The sequence below is a fragment of the Natator depressus genome, chromosome 1 (assembly GCF_965152275.1).
Source record: "Natator depressus isolate rNatDep1 chromosome 1, rNatDep2.hap1, whole genome shotgun sequence".
Lineage (NCBI taxonomy): Eukaryota > Metazoa > Chordata > Testudines > Cheloniidae > Natator > Natator depressus.
Window position 1 is genome coordinate 286,657,918 of NC_134234.1, and position 18,584 is coordinate 286,676,501.

General features: G+C 40.2%; 1 protein-coding gene across 3 annotated transcripts in view; it reads right to left on the reverse strand.

Moving 5' to 3' along the window:
* Positions 1-2,357: 2,357 nt before the first annotated feature.
* Positions 2,358-18,584, reverse strand: part of XPOT (exportin for tRNA) — a 67,037-nt gene continuing 50,810 nt past the window's right edge. For all 3 annotated transcript variants that reach the window (XM_074942129.1, XM_074942128.1, XM_074942130.1), the window contains exons 19-25: positions 16,080-16,269; positions 12,182-12,298; positions 11,964-12,079; positions 11,567-11,614; positions 5,606-5,677; positions 3,554-3,610; positions 2,358-2,948 (exon numbers count right to left, since the gene is read on the reverse strand). In XM_074942129.1, the coding sequence (XP_074798230.1) occupies positions 2,922-2,948; positions 3,554-3,610; positions 5,606-5,677; positions 11,567-11,614; positions 11,964-12,079; positions 12,182-12,298; positions 16,080-16,269 (627 nt within the window). In that variant the 3' untranslated portion in view covers positions 2,358-2,921. The remainder of the gene's footprint in view (positions 2,949-3,553; positions 3,611-5,605; positions 5,678-11,566; positions 11,615-11,963; positions 12,080-12,181; positions 12,299-16,079; positions 16,270-18,584) is intronic.

Below are 18,584 nucleotides of genomic sequence, written 5' to 3' on the forward strand. Positions count from 1 at the left end.
CAATTACAACACAAAATACAAAGTGTACAGGACTCACTTTATATTTCTGATTACACGTATTTGCACTGTAAAAAACAAAAGAAAGGAATAGTATTTTTCAATTCACCTAATACAAGTACTATAGTGCAGTCTCTATCATGAAAGTTGAACTTACAAGTGTAAAATTAGATACAAAAAAAATCTGCATTCAAAAATAAAAAATGTAAAACTTTAGAGCCTACAGTCCACTCAGTCCTATTGTTCGGCCAATTGCTCAGACAAACAAGTTTGTGTACATTTGCAGGAGAGAATGCTGCCCACTTCTTGTTTAAGTCACCTGAAAGCAAAAACAGGCATTCTCATGGCACTGTTGTAGCTGGCATCGCAAGATATTTATGTGCCAGGTGCACTAAAGATTCATATGTCCCTTCATGCTTCAACCACCGTTTGAGAGGACATGCATCCATGCTGGTGACGGGTTTTGTTCAACAACAATCCAAAGCAGTGCAGACCAATACATGTTCATTTTCATTATCTGAGTCAGATGCCACTAGCAGAAGGTGGATTTTCTTTTTTGGTGGTTCAGGCTCTGTAGTTTCTGCATCGGAGCGTTGCTCATTTAAGACTTCTGAAAGCACGCTCAACACCTTGTCCCTCTCAGATTTTGGAAGGCACTTCAGATTCTTAAACCTTGGGTCTAGTGCTGTAGCTATCTTTAGAAATCTCACAATGGTATCTTCTTTGTGTTTTGTCAAATCTGCAGTGAAAGCGTTCTTAAAATGAACAACATGTGCTGAGTCATCATCCGAGACTGCTATAACATGAAATATATGGCAAAATCGGGGTAAAACAGAGCAGGGGACATTGAACTTCCTGGGGGAGAATTGTGTCACAAATTTAATTAATGCATTAGTCCTTTAATGAGCGTCATCAGCATGGAAGCATGTCCTCTAGAATGGAGGCTGAAGCATGAAGGGGCACATGAAGGTTTAGCATATCTGAGACAAATACCTTGCAATGCCGTCTACAAAAGTGCCATGCAAATGCCTCTTCTCACTTTCTGGTGACGTAAATAAAAAGAGGGCAGCGTTATCGCCTGTAAATGTAAACAAACTTGTTTCTCTTAGTGATTGGCTGAACAAGAAGTAGGACTGAGTGGACTTGTAGGCTCTGAAGTTTTACATTGTTTTGGTTTTGAATGCAGTTATGTAACAAAAAATCTACATTTGTAAATTGCACTTTCACAACAAAGATTGCACTACAGTACTTGGATGAGGAATTGAAAAATACTATTTATCTTATCATTTTTACAGTGCAAATATTTGTATTTAAAAAGTATACACACTTTGATTTAAATTACAACACAGAATATATATGAAAATGTAGAAAAATATCCAAAACATTTAATAAATTTAAGTTGGTACTCTACTGTTTAACAGTGATTAATCGTGATTAATTTTTTTGAGTTAATCGTGTGAGTTAACTGTGATTAATCCACAGCCCTAATAATTAGATTACAGGTAATATAATGAAAGTAAGCCAGGACTCTGTTAGAGCCAGTGAAAATTTAAATCACTGAAGAATCCACACCAAGAGGGTAGTCCCTCAGTTTGTTCTTGGTATCTCTCTAGAGAGCCATATAATATTTGACTTAACCCCCTCTGTCCCACAGGACTATCCTTTTAGTCAAGAAATGTGACAATTAGTTCAGAAGATATTTGATAATCATAGTGGGTGGGGGTGGTTGAGTTCTTCCACAAGTGTATTGGATTTTGTTCCAGTTGTACCAAACTGTGAATCTGCTAATGACTGCCAGAAATTTCGGGTCCTTGCTGGACATTCTTAGGATTAGTTATTTGGCAGCCTTTCTACTCCTAGTAATCTGGTTTGCTGTAGCCTAGTTGAAGGACAGACTGTCATTATTTTAAATGAGTATTGTGACTCGAGTCTTATTTTAAAGTACTATGTAATGTAGGAAAAAAAATTGGCCACTCCTGATTATCTGTGGGGTATGTTGACTCCACAATCTTACGTAGATATTTATTCTTGGGAGAAAACTAGGACTCATTGCATAACTATGTTTTTCCCCACCATAGTTGCCTGCATACTACAACATCAGGTGGGGAACCACCGAGACACAAGCGAAATATATTGTGATAAATGCAATTTTTTGCTTGGTTCATCTACACACACGACAGTAAACATCCTAATTGACCATAACACTGTATCAAAGTGCCAATAGAATTGCTATTTCTTGCTCAAAACTAATACAGTGTTCTGCAGCTTACTGATTGTAACACCTAAAGATGCAACACAATGAGTCAGAGACCTGTACTTTTTCACTACATAAAATTTATTTTTATAAAAAAGTAGAGCCAGTTCCTATTTTTAATCATAATTTATTAAACCAATCTGTGTTTTGTAGAATATACACTTCAGCATTAAGACAATTTCAATGAAATGACTATCTACAAAAATGAGTTTGATTGTTTTATTTTTCATGTCACTATACATGAACAAATGAAATTCATGTCTCATGAAAACATTTTTTACTCAGTATCTTTAAAAATGTACACAGCTTAATCACCACTGCTGTGGTCTTACATTTTCATATTTTTTTTATTTCAAAAATAAAAGTCAGGTATTTTACTGCTGTATTTGTTACAGCATAAACTTAGACCATCCTACACAAAGTAAAAGAGTTGGAATAGGCATGCAGGCAACTTCTCATGTTGTCACATACCTTACATGTATCTTATGAGACACAGAAGGGGTGCATATTCATTTGCATTTTTCCAAAGACTAAAATATTTACTGATGTAAGCAGAAAGCAACATCTTTAAAAACAAAAACCAGTTCAAATGGCACAAAAGGTTAGCATTTGTATAAATAACTGGAGTTCCTGATTATGGAAGCAGGTACAGAGGATTCCAGTATTTTCCTTAGGGCTTTGCTCTTTGAAAGAATACCTGTTTTAAAAAAAAAGAAAACACAAAATAGTATTTTTCATACCAGCCTTGCTAAAGCTTGAGGAAATACAGATTATACATATTCATAGTATGGTTAGGGTTAATGTCTTTACACTAATATGTGCACATTAATTTGAGGGGACTGATTTTCCCTGAAGCTCAACAGAGAAGTGGTTCCATCTAAAAATCTATTGATGGTGGTACTCAAACTCTTTTGCAGTATAGAACAGCTATGATGAAGGGAAGTGTTATCATGCATATTTTAGAACCATGCCAGTTATGCCCTTTCTGTTCAAGTTATCTATTTGATTATATAGGCCAAATGGATACCATCTCATTGGATATATGACCAAAGAAATCAAATGACAATTTAATAGTGTTTAAGTTGTTTGGAAGGAAGGAGCGGGGTATGTGTGTGTGTGTGTGTGTGTGTGTCATTTTTAACTTTGCTGGTTACTCGCAGGTTTACAGGACACAAAACATCCGTAAAATCATTTTGTTAAGTTAGAGCACCAGAGATATGTTCTCACTTGCCTTCAAATCGCTACCATAACTCAGTGAAATATGTCCACTGTAATAAGGAAACACACTGTATTTAAACTTACCTTTAAGTAATTTTTAAAAACTTTAGCATCAGGCTGCTGAAGTGCTTGACAAAACTCCTGTAAATGAGCAATGAGAATTAATACTGAAATACACTGTAGCTAGATGGATAAACAAAACAAGTGCTTGAGAGGTAATGAGTAACAGAAGTTTATATTTCAGCCACAAAATTGAAGTTCATATTTTCCCCACTGTGCTTTTTTCTTTTATTTAAAAGAGGTAAACTATGCATTTCACTGGCCAGTAAGGATGAATCATAGGTTTTGGCTCCCCTCAGGTATGCTTCAGAGGAGAACATATATTTACAATTTTTAGCAACCCATTTTGTATTTATTTTGAATGATAACAGAGAAGCACAGATTGGAGGACTGAAGTCAGGAGGTCCATGGCTCTAAATTTGCCTTTGCATGACTTGTGGCACTGCAGTAGTGTTATTTCCTCTGTTTCTCCTTAAAGTTAAATCAGGATAACACCTACCTCCCTAATTTTGTACAGTACTTTGACCATGTAAAGCACTACATGTGTTAAGTATTGTTAATACGAGTATTTCAAGATAAAGAGTCATTCTGCCCTCACTCTGTGGCACAATTCCTGACAAAGCAGTTACAACCTTGGATCAAAGGGTAGTGTATGGATATGTAAGAAGCCTTCCTTTATCTTAAGTATAAATTATCGCACAAGTATTATTTATGCTGTTAAATCAACTGGGTTTCACAATTTAAGTCACACTATGATGGTAAATACTATCTTCCAAAGAAGCAGGTCTGACCGCTTCCACCTCCAAAGAACTCACAGATCAGAATTGAGATCCTCTATTTCTTCTTGGCACTCAACATCTAATCAAACTAGTTCACCCAGATAACATTTAGTGTACCTTTTAAAATGCCTTAATCACATTAACTGTTGAAATAATCAAGCTTGAAAAAATACTTTAATTGCTGAAAACACTTCTGTATCTCGTCTATTTAAGTGCAAGAATTATTGTAATGTACAAGAACCTTGTACATTAGTAAGACCAAAAACACTATAGAAAATTGATACGTTAAGCTAATGTGATCTTTAATATAAAAAATATTTCTATACCCATTTTTATAAAATCAAAATTTCTTGTACTTTAATTTCTCAGATTTAAGTCTTATTAAAAAGAAATGACTGCTATGAAATGTTTATTTTTACTACCAATATGGTAGTCACTTAAACTAGACTAACACTTGTAATAAGATCTATAGATATATAGTTTTTACTCCAGAGATTTGGACTGTGGAAACATTTCACAGATACTCAACAAAAATAATATTTAGAAGTACTTGTGCTCCGTAAGTATACATCAGTATCTCTGAGGGCAGAACTAGACAAAGCATACTAAGATGACACCTGTGCAACTCTAAAGGGGCTAAAATATTTTTTCAGCTGCTGATTTCTGGGCAAATATCTTCACAAAAACAAATGTTAACACTTTGTGGGTATCAAAATACTTGATTATTGGTTTCAGACATATCTCCTGCTTCAGTCCTCCATCTAAATAAGTTTCCACTCAGATTATTTTGGAAAGCTGGCTGCATGACTATAATTAATCTTTTACACTGGACTGAGGATCTAATGGCGGACGTTTTCTGAGGTAAGGCTTTAAATCACTGAGTTTAACGGCACTGAGTTGGTATTTGTACTGCCAACTTGTGGATGGTTTTCCTGTATGCTATATTTTAATTAGGGATGTAAAAGGTTAAACGGTAAGCATCAGGCTTACTGGTTAACAAGACTTAACCATTAACCCCAGCCATGCTGTCCCAGACCCCATGGAACGCTCTCGGTTAACGGTTAACCAGTTAAACGATATAATTTTAATCGTTTAACTGGTTAACTTTTTAAACCAATATTTACATCCCTAATTTTAATAATAATATTGTTTTTGTCATGTTGTTTTAGTACTACATAGCAATTGTGTGTTTTACTGAAATGTAACAGGAGAAATTAAGCTTACCAACACGACTTTTGATATTGTCTTCAGTTTTCACTTTTAAATATTTGAAATACCAACTAGAAAATGTTCCTACCTGGATTATTTCAGGAGCTACCTGCAATGAAGGCAGATATTCTTGCTGAAGATAGTGGATGCATTCAGGGCCCTGGAAAAGATATCAAACCACAATTTTGCTTGGACAAATGTAGCCTTATAAATTAACAATAAAAGCCATTAGGGATATATGTTTTAGGGTACATAAGTAGTTTTAAGAAGAGTGAGTTAGTTTTGGCCCTTCATGTAGAAGGTATCAGTAGCAACTGTAGGACTCAAAGTAGCAAGTGTTTATGTACTATAAGTAAGGATACTGTTTAGTCACGGAGGACCCAGATTCTGAGACTTTACCAGACCTCCTTGACTTCAGCTGTAAGTGGTGGGGCCAAAACCAGGGCCCACCCTCTCCCTCGCAGCTGCGGCCAGGGCCACACGTTCCCCCCGCTTCTTTTGCCAGTGCCGGAGCTGGGGCTGTGCTCCCCTGACCCACAGTGATGGGGATGGGGCTGTCAGTCCCCCCATAGGGCTTCTGCTGTCATTCCTTCCCCCGGCCCTCTCTTCCCCTGTTATTTTTAATAAAAGTCAGGACAGGTCACAGCTCGCATGAATTTTTGTTTATTGCCTGCGACCTGTCCATTGCTTTTACTAAAAATAACAATGACAAAATCTTAACCTTAATTATAAGTTGTTGTAAAGTAAAAGATTTCTCCAAGTTTCAGCATTAGTTATAAAGTTAAGAACCCTATTATATTTTAGTTTTACTTGTTGCATAGAATAAAACACATGCTTTTAAAAAGAAACCTGGCTGAATTAAAACGGCAAGAGTAATGAAAGTCAAATGTTATTATAGCCAATTTAACTAAATGGACCTTAGGGCCTCCATTTTGTCATACTTCACAACTCAGAAACGTGCAGCATTTAGAGGAAATATATGCCAGCACATTTACCACACTATAGCTCCACCTTAGGTTACTGCTCCTACTAATGACAAAACTCATTGGTTTCAGAATGATTGAGAAATTCAGCACCCCAGATGTACTTCCAGAGGCTGATGGCTAGTAGTCATCTCTGTAATGATTTTCTAAATTTATGCTGTTTTGTTAGGGCAAATGGCATATAAATGTAATGTTACCAGGGATTTCATGGCCATTTACCAAAAAAGGTGTCTCCAATTCACTAGAGTATTTTTTCAGTGTTTACCATGTACCTCCCTATGTTCAAGAACAAGATTCAATCTGCCATCTAGAAGAGGCAAAAAGAATCAAATGGGTTTGTACAAGCACCAGTTTTTAGCCCTGTAGTTGGAACTTAGTAGACAATTTTGTTTGTTTGTGACGTATAAGAAATAGAATCCAGATAATTCTCACATATCTATGTTGGCTCTGCAGCATTGTGAACAAGAGTAACAAATAGCAAAAACTTATTTTAGTCACTAAAACCTGCGTTTCCGACACCGAATACACAGATCTGTTAAGAAAAAAAAAGTTACTAACCTTTCCATAACTGTTGCTCATAGAGATGTGTTGCTCATGTCCATTCCACGTTAGCTGTGCACGTGCTGCATGCACTGTTGCCAGACATTTTTCACTCAGTATCTGTTGGGCCGGCTCTAGCACCCTCTGGTGCCGTGTGCTTATGCGTCAGTATAGGGGCACTGCTGGCCCCACACCTTTTCAGTTCCTTCTTGCTGGCTAACTCCAACAAAAGGGTAGGAGGGTGGGCCATGGAATGGACACAAACACTATATCTCGAAGAACACCACTTACGGAAAGGGTAGTAACCATTATTTCTTCGAGTGCTTGCTCATATCCATTCCACGTTAGTTGACTCATCAGCAGTACCAAGGAGGTGGACTCAGAATTCATGGACATGCAGATTGCAATACTGCTCTCCCAAACCTGGCATCATCTCGAGCCTGCTGGGTGATGGTGTAGTAAAAGGAGAAGGTATGCAGCCCTGCAGATGTCTTGGATCAGGACCTGGGTCAGAAATGCTGCTGATGAGGCCTGAGCTCTCGCTGAATGAGTTGTCGAGATAGCAGAAGGTGCCTGCTTGTAGCACGCGCAAATACAGGAGATTATCCAGGATGAGATTCTCTGAGCTGAGACCGGTAGGCATTTCATCCTTTCTGCTATTGGCACGAAGAGTTGTGCAGATCTATGGAACGGCTTGATCCTCTCAATATAGAAGGCTACAGCATGTCTAATGTGCAACGAGTAAAGCTGCTGCTCTTCTGAATTCTTGTGCAGTTTTGGGAAGAAAACTGGCAGGAAAATGGCCTGGTTACTATGGAACCACCTTTGGAAGGAAGGCCAGGTTGGGGCGCAGTTGAATCTTGTCTTAAAGAACACTGTATGGTGGTTCTGATGTAAGGGCCCTGATTTCCAAGACCTTTCTGGCTGAGATAATCACTACCAGGAAGGCGACCTTCCAGGAGGGAAACAGCAGAGGGCATGGGTAGCGGGTATAATAGACGCGGAGAGGCTGAGCTGCAGCCGCCGGACTCCCGGTTGTGGGGTTTTGGGGGTAAGTTTTTGATTTATTATGCCCCATGCAGGTTCCGGGTGGCTGAGGAGGCAGTATGTGCTACTGCCTCCTCAGCCGCCCCAGAACCTGCATGGGGCATAGCAAAAGCTTCTTCCAGAGAAGAGAGACGCACGCTTTTCTCCAGGCAGCTTGGGGTCTGGGGAGGGGAGACATGGTGCAGCTGCAGCTGGCCCGGGACTCTGGGTATGGGAGCTCAGGGCTTTGGCCAGCTGAGGGCTCCTCTGGGCAGGTGCGGGGGGTGCCCTCAGGGCCTCAGCCGGCTCGAGGCTCCTCCAGCTGAGGGGGGTGGGGGTGTGTGTGTCTTGGGGCTCCTCCAGCTGTGAGGGGTGTCTTGGGGTTCCTCCGGGTGGAAGGGTGAGGGAGTGTCTCAGGGCTCCGGCCGGCTCGGGGCTCCTCCAGCCAAGGGGAGGGGAAGAAAGGGGCAGAGCCGGGGCTAGCCTCCCCAAAGTGGGTCTCCACCCACCGCCCATGGCTGAGGGCACAAAGTCAGCTCAAAGGGAGGGCCTGAGAGTCTTGCAAGTACCAGGTTTAAATCCCACAGTGGAACTGGCTCGCAAATTTGAGGGTAAAGCCTTTATAAATCTTTAAGAAAGCGAATGGACATCTCATGTGATAAGACTGACCTGCAGCTCACCAAAGGGTGGAAGGCTCAGATCACTGCTAGGTGGACCTGGATACATGCGAGGGCCAGATCTTGTTGTTTCAGATAGAGCAGGTATTCCAGTACAGACTGATGGGAAGACCGAGTTGGAGAAAGACCTCACTGGGAAGACCATACCGAGAAATGTTTCCACTTGGCCAGGTAAGTAGGTCTAGAAGATGGCTCCCTACTACCTAGCAAGACCTGGTGGATTTGCTCTGAACAGGGATTTGAGGGTAGCCCTGGAGTCCTTCAGGCCATGGAGCTTTGTGTCCGTTTGCTTTGAGAGAAGAGAGGTACCCTCGAATGGGAGGTTTTGGATCAGTTGTTGAATCGCCAGTAGGAGCCCTGAGAATTGAAGCCACGAGTACTACCCCATGACCACTGCAGAAGCTATCCTTCTGGTTGCCCCATCGGCTGCATCCAGGCCCACCTGGAGTGAGGCTCTGGCTATGTTCTTTCCTTCCTCTAAGAGGGTGGAAAACTCTTGCCTGGAGTCCTGAGGCAGCAAGTCTGTATGGCGAAGTTTGAAGTCCTACATATTGTAATCGTACCTCCCAAGCAGGGCTTGTTGGTTAGAAATATTAAGCTGTAAGCCGCCCGTTTGTCAGAAAAATTTATTCAACAGGTCTAGCTTTTTTAAGTCCTTCTGCTTGGAGGTAGCGCTTGTCTGGTCTTGTCTGTCCCTCTCATTGGCCTCTGAGACCACTAGGGACCTGGGAGAGGGGTGAGAATATAAGTACATATATTTCTTCTCTACTGTTTGGAGGTGGGAGGGAGAGAAGATGGGGTCTGCCATAGGGCTCTGACTGGACCCATAGCAGCCTCATTAATACGTAGGGCCACTTTGACATTTTGGCTGCAGCAGCCCCATCTAATGAGGCTATGTGAAGACTCCTTGAGTACCTTGACCTCTAGCCCTAAGTTAGTAGCTATCCTCTTTAGAAGCTCCTGATGGGCTCTAAAGTCATCTTGCAGTAATGAGCTGCTCAGCCCCTCCCTCATCTGGGAAGAAGGAATAGGTCTGAGCTGGAGGAGGAGTTTCCTCCTCTTCTTCTGCCCTGATTACATCCCCTGGGCCCACATCTTCTGTGTCAGTATTGTAGTCGGGGTCAGGTGCTGAGCGGAGCAGGGCATGGGCCTTCCTCTCGGATGCAACTAAGTAGGACCAGTGGGATGGCAGTCCCAGTACAAGAGAAATCCCCACAGATTTCACAACGGCCACTGGACCTCCATTGGCCACTGTCCTTCAGGCCAGGTACCAATGGGGGGGTCCGCCTGGGGGTCTGGCGGAATGTAGGATGGGTAGCGATGGCAGCTCTTAGGCTGGGTGTAGGGCTTCACCTCCAACTCCGAAGAAGCATCCCCCGAGGTGACCAAGGGGGAGTGGTACCCCTCGCTTCCGCCAATCGGTGCCGAGTGTCCAGGGACCAGTGCCAGATTGTGGAAGACCTCATAGATGATAGAGGGCCCCAGTGCCAGGTACATGCTCAGAGCCCCATGCTCCCTTCTGCTAGTCATGCTCATCAGAGCTGGTAGTTGTCTGACTGGGGTCGGGGTACTGGGAGTGATAGTAAGTCACTGGCCACTGCAAAAGCCTCCAGGTGGAAGGCGCTGTGATGACTTCTTGGTGTCAGCAGGAGGTCCCACACTGGACCCCTGCGAGTGGCGTGGAGTTGACAGTGCCACTAGGGGCCGGGGACAGAGGAGTGGCCTGACGCATGTCACACTCCACTGCCATCCCAGTTTGTCCTTGCTCAGCACCGGTGAGGCATCCTCTCTTGGATTGCTGTTTCTTATTCTTCTTCCTCAGCATTGGAGATGGAGAATGGTGCCGAGAAACATGCAGTGCCGGAGGGGCGCTTTGCGCCAAAGCAGAGGTGTTCGGAAGACTAGCTCTCAGTCTAGCCTTTCTTTGTACAAGGTGTGAAGTCCTGACAGATTTCACAGCACTCTCATATGTGAGCCCCTCGCAGACACTTCAGACAATGGGAGTGCGGGTCACTCACCAGCATAGGCTTGCCACAGAAGGCACATGGTTTGAAGCCCAGGGACTGGGGCATGCCCAGCCCCAGGGGCAAAGAGAGCCCCTCTATGCTAAGAGAGGGGACTGCATATCTGCACTAATACTATTTACTCTATTTACGCTACTACTAAACAGACTAAAAAAACTAAGCTGAAAAGAAAACCACTGAATAACGCCTTGCCGAAGCAAGAGGAACTGTTCCATCAACTGTCACAGGCGGTAGGAAGGAACAGAGGGTGCAGGGCCAGCAGTGCCCCTTATACCGGTGCATAAGCATGCAGCACCAGAGGGCACTAGAATTGGCCCGACAGATACCACTGAGGGAAAAATCTCTGGCGATGACATAGGCGATGCATGCACAACTAACATGGAATGGACATGAGCAAACACTGAAAGAACATGCCATTTTTAGTGACTTTACAGCATGAAGCTACTTTAAGTGAAGATATCTGCCAAAGAATATAACTCTTTCAAAACCACGGATCCCTTGCACTTGGTGTAATTTTGTACTGAGTAACAGAGTAATTAACCACCACTGGATTAAAATTGATTTAAATAATTTTTGAACATATAAATTCAGCTATTTTGTGACAACTTTAAAGGTTTTACACCACCACCACAGAGGAATAACACACAACATCCATTCCAGTCAGTGATTTCTGTTAACTCCCCTGGAGTTAATCTTATTCTTCTCTCCACATAAAGACGTTTAGTAGTTTCTGCAGATTAATTTAAGTCCGTCCTTTAAGAAAAACATTTCGTTTTACAAAAAGTTTTACAAGCCTTACCCTTTTGAGATGAATTGTTTTTAACGTCACTGCACATTCTGATAAAGCCTGTGGGGAGGGGGGGAGAGAAAAACAAACAAACCCTAAGATTTCAACCCAAACACACTCTTGTCAGTATCTAGTATTGAATGTTAATTTTTGTTAATACCATACATTTATGTTAGGGACTCAGTCCTGCAGTCATTTACATGCAGATCTTAGAACTCAAGTTGATTTGAATGAAAGTGTAGGAGGACCTGCAGAATTAGACACCCTCGAAAGAATGACCAACCTAATTGTTTTACATAGTGAAAGAGCTTTTGTGTTATCAGTCAAATCAATTCTTTCTTGTATATATATTTCAACTTCTAAAAAAGTTTTCATGTATATGTTAAAATAAATATTTCATAATACGTACCAATACTGTCTGTGCATCTGCCAAGTCAAAAGTTTGTTTTAAAGGCGCTAAGAAACATGCAGGGACAATGTGCTTGTAGACAAAGTCTGCAAAACCTACTGGTCCATCTTTGCCCCCTGTGGGGAGGAGAGGGGGGAAAAAAAAAGCAGTAGTGTTCAGATTTTATCCTTCTAACAATTACTGATCATAAAGTGGTCAAAATATAAATGCGAACTTACCCCAAAGTTCAACGAGCTTAGAAAGAATAATAAAGCATGTTTTCTGTGCAATAGGATCTGGATAGTCCACTGCTCCTTGGATGATAGTGAACAACACACGTTCCACATTCTCTGCATCTACAATAGATTAATACAAAAAATCTAATTTACTGTAAAGATCAAACTAACTTGAGTTCTCCAGCATGAACAGAGAAAACCTAATTTTTTAAGCCTTTGAGACTATGCATCACACAAACGGCAAAACAGTTTGTTATGAAATTCTTATTTAAAGAAGAAAAGATTTCAAAAGTGATTTTCAATTTACAAAATGTTATAACAGCATATAGACAACTTAGAAATATTCTGCAAACTTAAATGACAAACAGGTTTCTATGGAGACAGGTTTTAGAGTGGTAGCCATGTTAGTCTGTATCAGCAAAAATAACTAGGAGTCCTTGTGGCACCTTAGAGACCAACAAATTTATTTGGGGATAAGCTTTTGTGGGCATAAGCTTTCGTGTCCCTTGAATAGATAGATAGATAGATAGATAGATCTCTATTCAAGGGACACCATCATAGGACCTAATCACATCAGCCACACCATCAGGGGCTCGTTCACCTGCACATCTACCAATGTGATATATGCCATCATGTGCCAGCAATGCCCCTCTGCCATGTACATTGGCCAAACCGGACAGTCTCTACGCAAAAGAATAAATGGACACAAATCTGACATGAGGAATAACAACATTCAAAAAACAGTAGGAGAACATTTCAGTCTCCCTGGACACTCAATAGCAGACTTAAAAGTGGCACTTCAACAAAAAAAACTTCAAAAACAGACTCCAACGAGAAACTGCAGAACTGGAATTAATTTGCAAACTGGACATCATCAAATTAGGCCTGAATAAAGACTGGGAGTGGATAGGTCGCTACAAAAACTAATTTCCCTGGGTGATACTCATACCTTCTTGTCTACTGTTTGAAATGGGCCACCTTGTTTACATTGGCCTCATTAGCACTACAAAAGTGATTTCCACCCCTTCTTGTCAACTGTTAAGAATAGCCCACTTCCACCTTAATTGAATTGGCTCATTAGCACTGACCCCCCCCCCCCAACTTGGTAAGGCAACTCCCATCTTTTCATATGCTGTGTATATATACCTGCCTACTGTATGTTCCACTCTATGCATCTGATGAAGGGGGTTTTAGCCCACGAAAGCTTATGCCCAAATAAATTTGTTAGTCTCTAAGGTGCCACAAGGACTCCTCATTGTTTTTGAGGTTACTATGGAATAATTTATAAGATAGCTATAAAATATATTCTCTAGCAACATCTTGGTTCATCATGTTTTTATCAGTAATAAATGTTTATGATTTTTAGAAATAAGATTATAAACTGCTGAGATAGTCATAGAATAAATTCCTCTTGGCTTTTGAAAAAGCTAATAAATACACTGGCAAACTAATATACAAAATAAGAACTTTGTTTGGTCTTAATAAAAGTATTGTTGTAACAAGTTCTATGGTTGTGTGACTGCCAGACCCATATAAGAAGATATTTTATGTATTTTTTACAAAAAACACATCATCTGCTGAAGTGTACATTTTTAACAGAACTCTCTAGAAATCCCTGAACCTGCAAGAACCCTTGGAGTGGAAATGTTGACAGTTCCCATGGAGGAAGATGCTAAGATAACAACTGAAAAAAGATCCTTCCCAAAGAAGCAAAGTTTAACTAGACACCAATAGGGAGATGGATTTCTTCTGAAAGCATTAAAACTATCAGCTCAAAAAGTTCACCAGTTCAAAAGTAGCTATGTGAAATGGGCCATTATAAAGTGAGCCAATTTCACTTCTAATAAGAAGGAAATTGAAAAATTATAATGGTAAAAGTGACATGTACCCAAGGTGATGTCATGTCTCACAATATTTATGAAAAATGACACCTGCCTAATAAGCCCTTTCTGTCTGAAGTCAAGACACTGAACATGGGGAGTGGGGAAAGAGGACAGAAACACAAGTTATGAAAGCTGACACGGGGGAAATTCACCAGCATGTGGTCTGAAGTAAAGGTCTCTTCACAGCGTTTGCTATAAAATTGCTATACATTTATAACTACCAATCTTACATTTACGCTTAACACAAAAATTGCCATGCTGGATCTGGCCAGTGGTCTACCTAGTCCAGTATCCGGTCTCGGAAAGTGGTGAGTACCATGTGTTCAGAGGAACGTGGAGCCCCATAGTGACAATTACGGAAGAGCCTATTCACAGAAGTTTCTTCCTGAACACCAGCATGTTGCTGGCTTACGCTCTGATGTACAAGGGTTTGATCATCTAACAATTGCAGATATTCTCATTAGTAAGGGTCTTATACTTCTTTTACGCAACTCTTGGCCTCAATAAATCTGGTAGCTATATATTCCTCAGGTTAATCATGCACTGTATAAGTAGTACTTCCTGTCATTGGGTTTTGGTTTATTGCCTTTCACTGTTATGATTCCCTGTTCTTGTATTATGAGAAAGGTAAAGCCAAGAGAACGATTTACATTCTCCGTTCCATTTGTTATTTTGTATCAATTGAACACGTCTAGTGTTTTCAGTCTCTTTGTATGGAAGTCTTTCTGAGCCTCATTTTTGTCACCTATTTCTGGATCTCTTTCATTTGTTTTTCTTTTTGAGAAAGTAAGAAGAGCTGAACATAGTAATCCAGGTGATTGACAATGGCATTTTAAAATATTTTCAGTATTTGCTATCTTATTCTTTACACATTCTAATGTTTGTTTTCTCTTTTGACCTCTGATGCACATTTAGCAGAGGTTTTCGTTGAGCTGTTCACAACTGGCACAGCCCTGCCCATCCCTTATTTCTGCCTCTCCTCCCCAGTTGATACAGCTAGTTTAAACTCAGCAATATTCGAGTTCTTTCCAACATGTATGGTGATACTCGTGTCAAAAATAAATTTCTCCCATTGGGTTGCCCCTATATACTTAGCTTTATTAAGATCCTTTGAAGTTCCTCAGTCTAAGTAAATGTCACCTGCATGTTTTCCCACCTCACTATTTATTCCTCTTCCTCTAATAAATGTACTGGTTTCCTTAACCCATATTAGTTTTTCTTTTTTGCAGTCTTGCCTAGATGAAAATCTAAAGCTTTTCATGTTTTCATGCATTTCTTCTCTCAACCTGCTAAAGCTCCATTTATATATATATATAATGTTTTATATATAAAATAATGTTTGAACAGATTCTGCACCAGTTAAGTCAACAGAACACATGAAACTGCTTTTAGTGGCAAGTGACCCCAAATTTTATTTGTCTGTTAATGATGGGAAACAGGTGTGGACTAGACACCCGGTGAGTCAAAATGAACCTCAGACATCGGGGCAGAAGCAAATCCAGATGCTACTAGCAGGTAACCAAGGTAGAGGAAGGAGGAGCTCTAGTTTCTGCCCACTGATGTGCCATAGGGGCTGTGCTGGCATAGAGTGAGCTGTAAGACCATAAAAGGTACTGGGGCAAGGTTACTCACTGTTATAATTATGTATTGCATATAACAGTTGGTCATAAGTGATACATTTAATATAGCTGGCAAAGTGTAATTCCATAGAAAAACATTTGATGTGCTTGTATTACTTATCTGAAATCTCACTCCACCACTCAAACAAATATTAAGTCACAAAACATCACCAAAAGGATCACTATAACTAGTTTACTCATATTGTATTTCTAAATGTTACAAACTAGAATTCTTGTTTAGATAGCCAAAATTAAGTATAATCCATTTAGGCAGTTGATTCTACCTTAAATATTTAAATAGCATTTAGCAGGAATACTGCTAATGATTTTGGCAAACAAAACTGCTTGTTGTATTGGGTAAAAATGATTCATGGTGTGTTCCCATAAGTGACTGCTCACCCTGATTAGCTATGACTTCACTCATTCCACTGCCAGTGACCGTCTGCAGGAACGCAAAATAACTTCTCCGTAACATTTGCTTTTCTAAAGCAGCAGATTGGTCATTTTCTTCTGCTGGACGGAGCAACACTTCAAAAATAGCATGAAGTAGCGGCATAAACATCTGTTGCAGAAATGGGGAAACCTGGGTCTGTAGAGGTTGTGGGGGAAACACAGTGTCAGCTGACAGCTCATTACAGAGACTGATGCCTAGAAATTAAAATCTAGCACAGAAAAGAGATTCATTTTAATTAGCTTCTGTTGTCACTTCCAATATTTTAATCATAACGAAGTTAAAAACAGTCAGGCATCAGCCAAGTGTAGATATAAACACATAGGTAGAAGTGGTAGCCATGCAGCGCTGACCACTAATCAATCCACCTCAAGAACTAGTCTAATATTTCAAATCTGAGCTATTTCAGACAGCTTACCTTTATTTAAAAAAGGCTTTTCTGAGAAATGGCTATTTCCCCCACCCCTCATGTGAGATCCTCCTATCCTTCCTCCACCAGAATTATACTGAGGTTCAAGAGGAGAAATATTTGTCCTGCACCAACAGACTTATCCATTCTTAGCCCTGCAGATTGTTAAGTGGGAACTTTATCCTTCTGGAAAAGGGAGATTTTCAATTCTTCCAATGATACAAACAGCACTTGCTTCAAAATCCTGGAAAGCCTCAAGATGCTGGATTGCAAAATCATGGCATTTAAATTATAGAAAATTTATTTTAGGTTATTTCTAAAGAGATTTCAAAATGTAGAAGTTGACACAAGAACAAAGAGTGGATGGACTGCTGTCATCATCTGTGACACCCTTAACTTCAACAGTTTTCTTGGTTAAAGCCTGAAAATAGGTAAGAGGTCATCAGGTTACCTTAATTTCCTCCAATTTGAGGCTTCACATGACTGCTGGAAGAATAGAATTTTCAAAAATTGTTAGATGGAGGACCTTTTGGTGACATGATATGAGTGTCAAATTTGTTTTTCCTGCAGTCAGCAGTCCATAACAACTGATTGTAGCTCAAGAGAGCACTCAAATGTTGAACTCTACTGAAGACTTAAGGCTTTGACACTACTAAGTAATGCATCCATTCAAACCTCATGCCTATAATATATACTTACTACACTACTCAGTAAATATGCACACCATCAAAAGGGTAGGGAGGTGAAATACTGTCTTTCTTGTCCATTAAATCTTAAGTCATCTTCCTACTTAGCGCTATGTTTTTTAAAAAAATTAGGCACAGTTTTTATGCATTTACAGATACCAGCTGTTTAGGAAGATTTAAGTCAGTTACTGAGAAAGATGAATGAAAATAAAAAAAGCAATTCAAGATGAAAAAAAGCTGCATGTAATTAGGATTATCATCAACTCTAAAGTTATACTAAGAATTGCCTAGTTTACTTCTTTTCATGGCTATGTGCTTCCCCATTATGCGTGACCCCAACATTTCATTCTTCTTTTCCTCAGTCCATCATAGGCCTTTACTGGGGTCATCATCTATCCCACCCATATGGTTACTTAATTCCTTACTCCATCTTGAACTGCCATCAGTGCCATCTGAAAAACTAACAGGATACAATGCCAATGTGGAAACACTTTCTCTTTCCCTAACCTCCTAAAACTTGCCATAATCTTTACATCCCATCACCATCGCTCCATAGAGCTCAGAGTGTGAAATTCCCAACAGTGCTCCAGAGCCTAGATTCCCCATGCTATAGTATACATTTCTGCCATACCACCATGATAGCTCATTAATATTTTTTCTCCATAGTATTTTCATTTTCACACCAAACTCTGCCTTTTAGTATATTTAACAAGAAACCTTCATCTGAAAGATAGGTTTAAAAGATTCTATACACCAGGGCTTCTAAAGCTTTTCCACACTGGGGCCAAATTTGGTATACAGATGATCCATGAGACAATCTCCCATCCCATTCATGAATGAACAACATTCTTGCAGCAACTACAATTGATGACATTGAAAAGTAATACTAGCCCAGTAATTTAACATATTTTAGTTGTCCCACTCAATACAACTTAGCAATTTGAAATGAGGAGCCAGCACAATGTGACCAACCACAGTTTAAGAAGCTCTCCAATCAATAGTGAAAGTTTCTGTCAATCTCATTTACATACCAAAACACATCTGCACACATTCCTGGATACTAGTTCTGCTCCAAAACCCCATGTTCCTACCTATGTTTAAGAACTCTACACTATTTGTGGACCTATCTTGTATAGTAGTGCATTAAGTACCAGTGTATATTTTTGTATAACAATTATGCACCAAGTTCCTGTACACCAGCGTTCTCCACTAAATATCCACACACCATGTCTAAAACTTGCATACCTACCTGCATTTTTTACACGTCTATATCTATGTACATACCTGTAAATCTTGCTACAAAAAAGAAAAAGGAAGAGAAAGTTCATTTCAGGTTTAATCACTGTTGAGTGATTAGC